General features: G+C 39.6%; 2 protein-coding genes across 2 annotated transcripts in view; one reads left to right on the top strand and one right to left on the bottom strand.

Annotated features, from left to right (window-relative positions):
* Positions 1 to 13580, bottom strand: part of LOC135707500 (GATA zinc finger domain-containing protein 1) — a 259888-nt gene that overhangs the window by 206537 nt on the left and 39771 nt on the right. The gene's annotated exons all lie outside the window — the stretch shown is intronic.
* On the top strand, positions 9373 to 11999 carry VhaAC39-1 (V-type proton ATPase subunit VhaAC39-1). Its single transcript, XM_065229281.1, has 3 exons — positions 9373 to 9661; positions 10553 to 11061; positions 11127 to 11999. Exons 1-3 carry the CDS (start codon positions 9541 to 9543, stop codon positions 11541 to 11543), a joined length of 1047 nt encoding a protein of 348 aa, XP_065085353.1. The 5' UTR covers positions 9373 to 9540; the 3' UTR covers positions 11544 to 11999.

Genomic DNA, 13580 nt, shown 5'->3' with positions numbered 1-13580 from the left:
CGACATATCCTGATCCGCCCGCTTTCGATCAGCTTTTTTCTCGTCATAGATACGTTGAGCCACTTGCTGATGTGCCTCCTTCCGTGCGATTATCTGCTGTCGCTTTTCCTCATCTGTCTCTACCTGAAGCTCGATTTTGAAGGTATCACATGCGTTGCATGTATCAATTTTTGGCTTTCTAAATTTGAGATTTAGGGAATTGAAGGCAAGCCGATAAGTATTATAATGGACTGGAATGAGATTGTCTTCTCCACACTGGTCTTGGTAAAGCTCATACATGCACTGAATAGTCAAATCAGACGACAAGTAGAGTCGAGACGATTTCTCACGACCGTAACGACTTTCTTCAGCTGGAAAAGACTTGATATGTTTGACGATGTAGTCGGCATGCTCTGGACTAATTTTTATTCGGGAACAATTGTTCTTCCGCTTATCATCTGCAGCAATTCCTTGTCCCAAAACAAGTTTATCAGCGAGACTACGAACTTTTCTATCCTTCAGGTCAAACGTAGCCATAAACATACGTTTGCAGACTTTTACGGGACCTCCAACGCCAGGTTGTCGATAAATTCGAGACCGGGTACGTCTTGAAACAAGAACCTAAAGGAATTAATGCGAAATGATTCATAAGTATACGTAATACAAAAAATCCTGTAAAAAAATACTATGTTATTACCTTCGGACGAACCGTATTTATAACGCTCATGTGACTGGACAAGAACTGATTTTGCCCCGATTGAGTCAATTCAAGAAGCGTAGCTAGCAGTTTCTTTCGGACCGGTTCAGAAAATTTGTCACAGCATCTCATCGGACATTCACACGGTGCTTGAACTTGTCTTGCTGGAACAACGCTTCCATCCATTCGTCTGTATGAAAGCCCTTTTTGTTTGAGGATTTTGTTGCTCTTCCGTACCTTTACTTTGCTTTTTTTTTGTAGAGGTTCTTCGCCGTCTGTGTGTTCATTCGCTTGTTCTTCTCCAGCAGATGATATTCCAGTTTCGTGGTCGGATAAGCGATCATTTTTGAATGTTTCGAAATATTCAAAAATCGATAAGTCATTCAACAGACTTGCGTCACCGTCTGGAAACCATTCTGGATCATTTTGATCATCCGAAAAATCATCATCAGATGCTGGTTCAGACTGCTTCATATTATTGCCAATCAGACTCGGGTGTCCAAATTGATCAACATCATCTTTGGCTCCAAATTTATCTACTTTACAGTATCCATCATGATCATGCCGTAGAACATGATGCTTGGTAGTGTTAAGCGAATCATTTGGAGGCGATTCGTGGTTTTCAAGATTTTTTTCGGGTATGAGGTCAGGTGAAACATTCTGTGATTCAATATTATTTGCACGTAGATCAAGAATCTCTGAAGCTCGATGGTGACCGCTAGGAGCAAGCACCTCGGAAGATCGACGGTGACCAGCATAGCTGGGTTTGTCGGTTTTGGCTACCACCAAATTCAATGGCAATTCAGGATTGCAATTTTCATCTAACGAGAAGTCCAGTGCAAATGAAGTATGGTTCAAAGGAGTGGATGATGCGACGTGACGAAATGATGGTGCTTCTTTCCATTTATTGCTCTTATGCGAATCTGAATAGAAAAGGAATTAAACGGTTCATTAGTACATGAACTCAGAAAATATAATTTGTAAAACTTACCAATACTGTCTTTCAAAGAAAGCTGACGTTTTCGCAGATAAATGAAAGACGAGTGATGGGAACGTTCTTCCCAAGCGTTTGGTCGAGGATCTGGGTGCATGAGATTGGCCCAGGGTCCCATGGAACTATCGTGGAATTTCTGCGAAGATTTCAAAAAGTTCCTATTACCGTTGACTAGCTCCTCCCGTCCTGATTGAGAAGACGACGAAGCTTGGGGTCTCAAAACACGACGGCAAAAACTCTTACTGCCAGCATCCTCTCGTCCTAATTGAGACGATAAAGTTTTTTCCCGTTTATTGTCGTCATCAAATTCTAAAAGAAAGAGAAAATAAAATAATTAATTGATATATACGTAAGTTCCGGATAACTTACTATTGCTTTCCCTAACGCAAGACTGACAACTACTGTGATCACCGTTGGAAAACTGATTTGGGATATCGAGGACACGACCTTTCAAACTCCGGCATGGAGTAGAGTACTTCCGGTTTTGGTTGACTAATTCCTCTCGTTCTGATTGGAAACTCTGGGAAGAAGTGAAAAAGCTTCGATTCCCTGACCGATTCTCATCAGTTGCATCATCTCGTTCAGATTGAGCCGATAGAGTGCTTTCCCATTTACCGCTCTCAGAAATAACCTCGGAAATAACTAGAAAAAAAAAGAAAATGTGTCATGAGAATTGGGGGCATAGTTAAATATATGAAATTTTGCAAACCTACCGTTACTGTTTCTTACGGAAGGCAGACGTCTGCAGCCGTCAGCGTTTGAAGAGTAATTCGAAATATCATTCAAAGCGACACGACTCAGATTAGCCCTGGGCTCCAAAACACGACCGTGGAATCTTGAAAGAGAAGACTTCGATTCCTGTTGATTGCTTCCTCGATTCCCGTTGACGGCTTCCTCTTCCTCTTTCTCTAATTTATCTGCTGCGGCTAAAAGTAATCACTTCGATCAGACCCTTTTTAAGGTAAAAATATTGAAAGTACGTACCAAGCAGCAAGTCGAATGCGTGCATTTTATCTCGAAAGCTGATTATTTGTTCAAATAGTCGCTGAATTCCAATGAAAACGTTAAAAATATTCGAAAATATGCAGTAATCTGCAAAAGACCGAGGTACAAAGTACAAATTTGTATTGTTTTGATGGTTTTGTCAATTCAGACGTCAGATGGGTCAAACGTCTGAAGTAACAGTCAAGCACTCATAATGCGAATCTGTACATTGGACAATTTTCAGAACTCTGATTAAATAAAAAAAGAGAAAGATATTACGATGGCTGTTTTTGCATCACATGCAGTGAAAGAAACGTGATAGTTTGCATCAATAAACTCGATTTGTTTACATTAGTTACTTTGGACCTTTTGAAAAGTTACGCGAGATTTGTTGTCTTCGATGAAAGGGACCGTAAAAAGCGTTGCCAGATTGTTTTAAACCTTATCGGTATCGAAGGTATTAAAAAATCGGTATTTATCGGTATTTACTATTTACTTAATTTTATATTTTGCCGTTTTTGAAAGCAAAAATTTTAACAACCGTGACGACTGGGGAATGAGGGGAATTGCTCACTCTTGAATTTGATTTATTTTTTAAAATTATCGTTGTCCTCAAATGGTGATCGAAATAGTAGAATCCAAGTGAAATTTGTGCGTCACTAGTGGCGGGAAATAGACTAGTCGATGGTAACTTTCAATGACATTGAAAGATAATGAAAATGCGTTTTTTGATGCACCGATATTATTTAGGTTATGTTTTGTATGATTGAAATCGACGTCGAAGTCAGTCTGCTTTAGATTTAGAGACCAGTGGATCAGCAGCAAAGCAAGAATTGAGGGGAATGGATTGTTCTGCAAAGTTTCCATCCCGGGGAGCAGCCACATGAAATTAATCTCAAATTACCCCCCCCCCCCCCGACAACAAACTTTGGAACTTATATTTTTCTGATCCGTAAACAGTGGCACCCTTTCTCCACTGCACGAATTTGTTGCTCCCCGATTTCGGAACTCGAAAAAGTTGAAATTTGTTCTCGTTGCATCCCGGGATAATGCAACGATCATGCAACAACAATGAGAATGTTAAGCGGTGGAGCTTGTGTTTACGTAGTCTAAAAATTTAATTATTTTCCTGATTGCAAGCAGTGATATCATTGTAGTCATTTGTCACTTTGAAGAAGGACACTTTTCCTACAATTCTACAAGCTTTTTGACCACCAAAAACGTAACAAGACAAGATAAATTTTCAATTTTAAAAGTGAAAATTCTGATGTGAGTCACGTTTGACAGATGTTTACATTTTTATCTCCGCTATGACAACAGCGCCACGGGTGGCCGGTAATTGGTTGGATTTTACTATTGTGACCAAGTAGTTTTTTTTTTCAATTAAATATCATTAAATGAAACCAAAATATATATTTAAATAACCAGCCACAACAACTACTAATCTATTGACAATAACGACAAACAATATTTTCTCTTGAAAAAGGCTACAACCCATGGCCGAAATGTCGAGCAGATTACATCGTAGTCGTTGCAGTGTTTTAAGACTGAGAAAGCCATTAATCAAAGCAATTTTTTTGCTTTTGAACTATGATCGAAAAATTGCGGAAGAAAACTTCAGGGAATGTTTGAATTAGCTTCTGAACGAAGCTGACAAAACATCCAGAGAACGACGAAAGAAGCTCTCCTGGATGAAGTTCGAGTAAAGTTCTAAGAAAAGTTAGAAAAACATCCGCGAAACTTCCAAGACATGAATTGAGAAACTTGTGGTGAAAATTTAAATAAACTTTCGGAAAAAAATCGGATGTCACATTCTAAGGAAGCCAGAAAAGTTTCGGAAATCGGAAGTAAATTTTCAAAAGTAGCCATTTCCAGGAAAAGCCAGAAGAAGCTCAAAAAAACCTTCCAATAGTCGAACGAAAAAACCTTTGGCTTATGGTCAAACTTCCAGAAGAAGACGAAAGAAATTTCTGGGAGAATTAATTAAACTTTCTGGAGAAGACGAAAGAAAATTCCTAGAGACGCTGACAGAAACTTCCTAAGGTAGATTGGAAGAAACATCTGAAGAAAGGCTTACAGAACAGTTGAAAGAAACAAATACATAATTCATAAAACATCCCTGAAGACTCCGCAATTTCCCTCAAGTTTTCGGAACATTTCTGAAATGCACTTAAGAGACTTCCATAATTCCTCGAAATTCCTTAAAAGTTCTTGTAATTTTCCTGAAATTAGGGACTGTGACTACCGGAATATCTCTAATCTTCTTTGAAAGTCTCTGGACTTTCTTGAAGATTATGAAATTTCTTAAGTGCTCTCACAAATTTCTCGAATTTATTGTAACATCAGCATTGAAGCTCTCTGATCTTCCCGATTTTGTTTTATTTTTAAAAGTTATCGACACTGCCATTAAAAAAGCATAGAACTTCCCATAAAATGTTCTCGCAATGTTCTACTGTTCATATAACTTCCCTTCGGTTTCCTAAATTTGCATGAGCCCCTCAGGACATTGCTGAAGTTTCTCGGAACTCCTTTATAATTTCAGCAATTTCATTGAAATTAATTAATTATACGATTTGAGTAGTAGCTATTCTGAAGATCCGAGAGATTTCGCCCCTTCAGTGGTAGGAAAATCATTTTTGCAGTATGGAGAATATCAGAAAATCCACGATTTGTGACTAAACATGCTTTCACAGAAGGAAACAAATAAACGAGTGTTTACCTTATCACCATAGTAATGTACTCGTGCAATTTTTGTGCATCTAAAACTGTCCATAAAGACGATAATGAATAAAAACTGAAAATTTTCATGCATTTCCAAATGGTTTCCTACCATTCCCATACATTCGAAGTGACTGGCCCTCTGGATGTGGATGATGTCAAAAACAACAAAACATGATTAATTAGCAGATTTTCTCGATAATATTTCAGACTGCAGTGAGATGCAAACAACAATTCTGCAATGTCCACGAGCAACATCCTTTCACTACAGAGAACAGATGTCCAACTTCGGTCAGAAACTTGTGTAAAAATAAGTGGGAACATCGCCGTTACGTGGCGCTAGCATCTCCTGGTTTCCTCTATAATTTTTCCACTTTTGACCGATTTGGTGCTAGTATCGATACATTTTCTATTGAAAATTGCCACTTGGCGCTACCAGCACTTAGTGTCTAGTGTAAGTTGTGCAACGCCAGGGCCATCAGGTTGTCAGAGGGGTTTTAAGTGGGGAAGTCGCCGTTTGTGGCGCTTAAGTCAAATAGGAATCTTTACACAAGTTTTTAGAGAAATTTTGCTCGAGCCTCAATGTCTGTTCTCTGTGGTTTGCGTTGGATGTCACCGCAAACAACAGCAGTGACATCTGAGGGAAAATGAATACAGAAACCTAACAAAATGGTCAATTGATGAATCTACGCGAAACCACAGAGAACAGACATGGAGGCTCGAACAAAATTTCTCTAAAAACTTGTGTAAAGATTCCTATTTGACTTAAGCGCCACTAACAGCGACTTCCCCACTTAAAAACCCTCTTTGACAACATGATGGCGCTGGCGTTGCACAAATTACACTAGACACTAAGTGCTAGTAGCGCCAAGTGACAATTTTCAACAGAAAATTTATCGATACTAGCGCCAAATTGGTCGAAAACGGAAAATTTATAGAGAAAATCAGGAGATGCTAACACCACGTAACGGCGACGTTCCCACTTATTTTACACAAGTTTCTGACCGAGCTTGAACGTCTGTTCTCTGTGGCGAAACTGCACCAGTGCATGCGACACCTAGGTTTGAAATCCAAAACCACAAAAGTGATGATGTACTAAAAAATATTCCATACGATTTGACAGCTAGCAAAACGTCATTATCATTTTTACATCATTTCCATCTGCTGCACGGATAGAAATCTCCGTATAGATCAGTGCACGGTCCCTAACCTCACTTTTTGCTCCCTATCATTATGCTTCTGAGTAAAAGAGATAGCAACGAATGGGAGCCAAAACAAACCACCCAAAACTGTCAAAACTTACGGGTGAGAGAAGAGTGCGGCAAATCTTCGTGAACTGATCAATACCTTTTGACAAATTTCTATTGCTGATTATTCATAAAATGTATAAGTCAACTAATAAGCAGACGCCTTGCATAAAGCTAATGAAGATCATGTGTCAAATGAAATGTATAAGCGGTCACACATACCTTTTATGCATTCTTATAGGACCTATGTAGTTTGTCTTATGGAATGTATAAGGCTGATGTTTTGGCAAAAATGTAAAAGGGAAACACATGGATAAAATAATTGATTTTCGTTTCGTGTGGCCGACCGTAACGTAGATTCATCAATTACAAAGCTGAGAAACCATTTGTCTGACCCTCATCTCTGCCGGTGCCGGAAGTGTAGTGGTAAGCGTGACTGCTTTCTAACACCCCGATGGGTCTGGGTTCAATCCCAGCCGAGGTCGGTGGGATTTTTCTGAGGCATAAAAATCTCTGGTCACGTCTTCCTTCGGAAGGGAAGTAAAGTCGTTGGTCCCGGCCCATGTGTGTTGAATGGGTGCGATATCCTACGCAGGTGTGGAAGCTGCCTTCCTGCACATTCGATTGCCGTCAATGGATGGTAATAGATCAGTGCACGGTCCCTAACCTCACTTTTTGCTCCCTATCATTTTGCTTCTGAGTAAAAGAGATAGCAACGAATGGGAGCCAAAACAAACCACCCAAAACTGTCAAAACTTACGGGTGAGAGAAGAGTGCGGCAAATCTTCGTGAACTGATCAATCGATGTCCGTCGGTGATTGGCACCAAGGTGGCTACATATAGGTGTTCTAATGTGTCAAATTCATGATTCAGCCATGTTGGAATTATCGGATAGGTCTGAGAAGAGTGTGACGGTCATTCTGAAGAGTGTACCAAGGAAATTGTTAAGAATGTTACTGGAAAAGTTTAGATATTTTCAAGATTATTTTAGGGGAATATAGAAAAGAAATATGATGGAATTCAAGGATGATTCGAATTGAACTAAAACAAAAAAGGCGAAGATATCCTGTGAAGAGTTCCAAGTAAATTCAGACTAACAAAACAATTCATGATCTGGGACGCAGTAAAAATATAAATTCCGGAATTTAGAATCATTGCAAGTTCCTGAGACTTCAAAAATGAAGCTATCAGACGTTCATTTTAGTAATATAATAAAATTATTCTTTGGCATAAAATTGTTCGAAATGGTCATGCTAATAGTGGAGTTACCCGTAGTTTAGGTGGTTTAGGTAAACTGCCCGGTGATTTTTTCTTCAAAATAAAATTGCCTACTGGTCTGCTGGGTGTTGTATGTTGTATGATGTCAAGAATTAAATTGTAAATCTGATCAACCTCAGAGTAATATTAGAATTATTTAGAACTAATAGGACTAAGGACTACATCGACTATTAGTTCAAAAAATTCATCCCATCAAATTTCCTTGATTTTTTGCTTTTCATTATTTGTAAAAAAGTTACAGTTTAAAAAACAATTCTAACCATATTTTCTGCTGTTTTTTACCCGCATTTAACTCAATTTTTGAAATGCTGCGTAATGGATATTTGAACTTATTGGGCACACCGTGTCAATACTTTTCAACTTTTGGATAATTTTAGCATTTCTAACAAGTTATTTGCTTTTTATAATTTATTTAAACATGTAATTTATAACCATTCTAGTACTTTAAATAAATTTCAGATGATCAAACTGACCTATTTTTACTGGAGATTGTCACATCACTTTTATTTCAATAGCATTATGTTAAAAAGAGGATTTTTTTGAGCATTCCAGATTTTTCCAGATTTTATACCTGGTCCAGATTTTTCAGAAAATGATCTGGCAACGCTGCGTACAAGAGCTACCCGAAGCTAGAATCGGTGTATAATGAGTCACGCCAAGAGTGAAGCCAAGTCTACCTATTGAACTGTCAAACCGGCTACCTATCGGGCAAAGTAAACAAACATTACGATGCTATGAAAGGTCCATGAAAGGTATTGCAATAAAATATAACATATAATCGAAGAAATGAGCATAAACACGCTGTGAGTATTAAATTGTTATGGGATACGTTCGGTAATGATCAGTAATGAGTATTTTTTGTTAAGATAATTTGACAAAATCACTGATATAATGATTTACTACAGCCGCAATTTTTTTTTCTCTCGCTAGAAGTCATTTGAAGTTGTTGTAGAAGTCCTCTGTTGCCAAGTGAAAAGAATGGAAATCTTTTGAAAACCGTGATGCGAGTTCAACTGTTTTTCTCTTGGCGTGACTCATTATATACCGACTCTACCCGAAGCTACCTCATTTTAGACCAAAAAAATCATAAGTCACGCTTACGAAATTCATATATGTCGTTCATAAGTCGAGCCTTATGAATTTCTTAAGTCTATTTGCCTCTTAGACTGAGTAAAATTTTCGTCGATTTTCCTCGATTTTGTTTAGGAAAGTCCAGGAAAATGCACATTATGAGTAAATCTACTTTAGCCAAAATTGAAACACATCCAGCTCAATGTTGAGTTAGTCTCATCGTCCGTGCATTCTAAAACCACGCACCTCAGTGTATTGATTCGATTCCAAGCTAGATTTTAGTACACGCACCAAAATGAGCAGCAAGATTGAACGTCACAGCACAACATCAACTGCCCCCACCTGCAAATGCCACTTGGACATTTCACCTCCACCACTGATCAGGCCCACCAGCGAGTCATATGACACTTTTCAGAGAAGAAAATCGCATCTCTCAGCAAAGCAGCAGCAGCAGCAGCAGTGAGTTCGCATTCGACGTCTTCGCCTGGAAGAAAAGTTTTGTCACCGAAGGAAAATCGTCGTCCCACGGAAAACCCACTTTATCCTACTAAATATAACCAACCGAAGGAACGATGCCAGGATTCATGTTCAACATCGACGGTGGCTATCTGGAGGGCCTCTGCCGTGGGTTCAAGTGCGGAATCCTCAAGCAGGCCGACTACCTCAATCTGGTCCAGTGCGAAACGCTCGAAGGTAAATAAATCGATTTTCTGCGGGTTGGGCTACAATCCGGGATGGGTCATTCTGGCGGTGGAGTTTGAACGGTGAAAAGGGGGAAATGTTGACCGAAAAGAGTGTTTTGTGAAATTTTCCATCTTGGTTGATCATATGACCTTATCACGAAAGAAGGTACGTAAAGTGGCGACGAGGGCTACGCGATGACAATGAATCACGACGAGGGGCGAGTCGATGGTGTTGTTGAAGTGCGTTTTGTTTTGAAGTTATGATGGTGGGTGGAATAAATTAATCATAGACTAATTTTAGTTAATGTGCCTGTCTGTATGTTTGAGTCCATCAAGAAGCATGATATGATTGCTCATAATTTGTTTGCAACGACCCAAAATTAGGTAAAGTCATTTCGCCGAACATCAGAAGAAAATAATATGATTATGATAGAATTTCAAATACATATACAGTTCCACACGAGAGGAATGATATTTAAAAGGATCTTTAGAATTCAGGGTGGCAACATATTCAACAGGTGTCAAAATGAGTCGTGGAAACTTGGTAGTCATTGTGTAGTATAGAAATTTTTCAACAGCTCAAACAAATCACGTAGGAATTTTGAACTTTTCTGAAGATGTTCTGAAGTTGATAGAAATCATTTGTAGTCAATAGTAATGCTAGGAGATGTTAAGAATATCGGATCAGTCTGGTTGATAATGCTAATAATCTTAAGATCCACACATACCAGTCCGTTTTTGTTTGATAATCTGGTTAAGATGTTATCTTAATCATCTCAAAGATAAATCGTCCAGCACAAACCTGAGGTGGGACCATCATCATCATTAATACAAATATTAAGGCTTCCCAGCGTCCCCATATATGTACCATATTATGACAACTTCCAATTATCTCCCGCAGATTTGAAATTGCACCTGCAGGGAACCGACTACGGTCAGTTCCTGGCCAACGAGCCCTCCCCGTTGGCGGTTTCCGTGATCGACGACAAGCTGCGCGAAAAGCTTGTGATCGAATTCCAGCACATGCGCAACCACGCGGTGGAGCCCCTGTCCACTTTCCTGGACTTCATCACCTACAGCTACATGATCGACAACATCATCCTGCTGATCACCGGTACCCTGCACCAGCGCCCGATCTCGGAGCTGATCCCCAAGTGCCACCCGCTGGGAAGCTTCGAACAGATGGAGGCCATCCATGTGGCCGCCACCCCGGCCGAGCTGTATAACGCCGTTCTGGTCGACACGCCGTTGGCTCCGTTCTTCGTCGATTGCATCTCCGAGCAGGATCTGGATGAGATGAACATCGAAATCATCCGTAACACGCTGTACAAGGCCTACCTGGAGGCGTTCTACGAGTTCTGCAAGAACATCGGTGGTACCACCGCCGACGTAATGTGCGAGATCTTGGCGGTTTGTATCTCTTAATGGATTCCCAACAAAAGATGCTGGCTGCTCATTATTTTCCAATTTTCCAGTTCGAAGCCGATCGTCGCGCCATCATTATCACGATCAACTCGTTCGGCACCGAGCTGTCCAAGGACGATCGCGCCAAGCTGTACCCCCGCTGCGGCCGCATGTACCCGGATGGACTGGCTGCTTTGGCCCGTGCTGACGACTACGAACAGGTCAAGGCCGTAGCCGAGTACTACGCCGAGTACGCCGCTCTGTTCGACGGATCGGGCAATAACCCCGGCGACAAGACCCTGGAGGACAAGTTCTACGAGCACGAAGTCAAGCTGAACGTGTACGCCTTTATGCAGCAGTTCCACTTTGGTGTGTTCTACTCGTATCTGAAGCTGAAGGAACAGGAATGCCGTAACATTGTTTGGATTGCCGAGTGCGTGGCCCAGAAGCACCGTGCCAAGATCGACAACTATATTCCGATTTTTTAAATTGAGTTTATGCTTAAGCACCCCCACTTAACAGCAAGGATAAAGTTTGAACACACATTCCTCCATCTACTTGTTGATATCATCCGCCGGAAGGTAGTAGAAAAAAGGATTACGTTCGCCGAAAGTATTGTTTCCTCGTTCTGAATTATAGTTTGGAATAATTTCACCCATTGAGGAATGATTTACCTACTGAAATGTGTCGAACGAGTATATTTTCTGCACATTTACTAGTTCTAGAAAGATGCCGTTTCTGTTATTTGTTTTATACTGCTTTTGAACTTTATCGAAATTTATTTTACTTGTGCTTTTGATTCACCGGTATGATTCTGTACAATATATGTCGATAAGATAATAAAATTACCCTGTATTATAAATATATAAAGATCACCCTAAATCGATAAACCTAATCACTTTAATGTAAAATGGTGAAATATATAGAATGTTTAGATGCCCCGGTCGAGATGAGTTGCTCTTTCAATTCGAAATACTGCCTTTCTATCTGTCGTAAATGGAGTAATTTATATGTATGCGCCTCCACTCAACAGCAAGATCAAATTTCGTCATTATTTTGAATAAAACATACTGCTGTATGATGGATCAAAAAGGGGGGGCGGAATGGAGTATCAATTTCGACTGGCTTCGCTCCACTGTGCAAGGAGCTGTCCCTGGCAGGTTTAAGTTTGTTTTCGCTGACAAAATCGCTTGGAAGCTTATGATCGGGCAGGGGCTTTGATGGACTCTCTCAGCTATATAAAGAAGACTGCCTGGCAAAACGCATTAAATGGCACCTCCATTCATTGTGTCACGCAAAATTAACACCCCTTCCCTAATTATTGCAAAATTTGTATAGAAATGAATTTTATAGATTTTTAACCAAAATTGGATACCTTATTTATTTCAGAATAGTTATTATAAATATTTTTTGCAGGAAATCAAGCTGAACATTGCATTAGGTCCTAAGTAACAACCATTTCTCTTTCGTTAATAACTTGAGCACATAACTGTTTCTTGTTGTGTTTGTCGTATTAGATGCAAGATTAAAGCTTCTTTTATCGATCTGTGTGCTGAAAATACCTGGATATGTCTTAACATGGCTAACATGGCCGTGGGGATACAAAGAGAAAGTCGACGAAGAGAATCTGTCAATGTTCTTCTTCTTCTTCTTCTTCGCATTTCAAGCTTATTGCATATCGCATATTAGCTTATTGCGTGCTCTCAACTTAGTGTTCTAGATGCACTTCCACAGTTATTAATTGAGAGCTTTCGATGCCTGTACCATTTTTGCATTGATGTAATTGTGTAGCAAGTCCAATCGTCCAATCATACTTCTGTGCCCAGGGAGGTCGAGAAATTTTCCAACCCGAAAAATTTTTAGACTGGACCGGGAATTGAACCCAGCCACCTCCAGCATGGTCTTGCTTTGTAGCTGCGCCTTTACCTCTGTCAATGTTACTTAGGACCTAATGCAATGTTCAGCTTGAAATCTTCAGAATCGTCATCAATCTTCTTTCTATCTACTGTATCACCGAGCAATATTATGATTTTTTTTAGAACTACGAAAAAAGAGGTCAAAAAAAAAAACCAACAATTATTGCCTCGTTTCCTTAAAATCATTGAGAGAAGGGCGTCCAAAAACTGCTAGACAATATGATTAATTAAGTCCTTTCTGAGCCGGATTTATGCTATATCCAGCGACAAACCGACATGAAACATAAACCTAACTGTTGATCGAGAATCCATAACCATCCATGATCCATCTGTTTGTTAGCTGATATCATAGCATAATGATATTTGTTAGCTGAGTCTCGGCAATTGGGTTCTTTAAGCGTATTGAGGTAAATGCATAATCGTAATCTGCATTAAAAATGGAACCCAAACCCAAAATTTCATCTATTTTGGTACTCTGGAACTATTTTAAATAAGCACGATAACATTTGCAAAAATCACCTTATTAGCGCCCCTCTGTGTCACTTTGTATGGAAGCGAGCTGTTAGTTTGTTAGTTTAGTGTCAAACAGTGAAGTTATTATTTTGCTTT

Source organism: Ochlerotatus camptorhynchus, unplaced genomic scaffold, assembly GCF_037179485.1.
Source record: "Ochlerotatus camptorhynchus isolate MF236.1 unplaced genomic scaffold, CSIRO-AGI_Acam_v1.1 ptg000313l, whole genome shotgun sequence".
NCBI classification, from domain to species: Eukaryota; Metazoa; Arthropoda; class Insecta; order Diptera; family Culicidae; genus Ochlerotatus; species Ochlerotatus camptorhynchus.
Note: the sequence above shows the minus strand (reverse complement) of the source record. Positions and strands in the feature narration are given on the sequence as shown.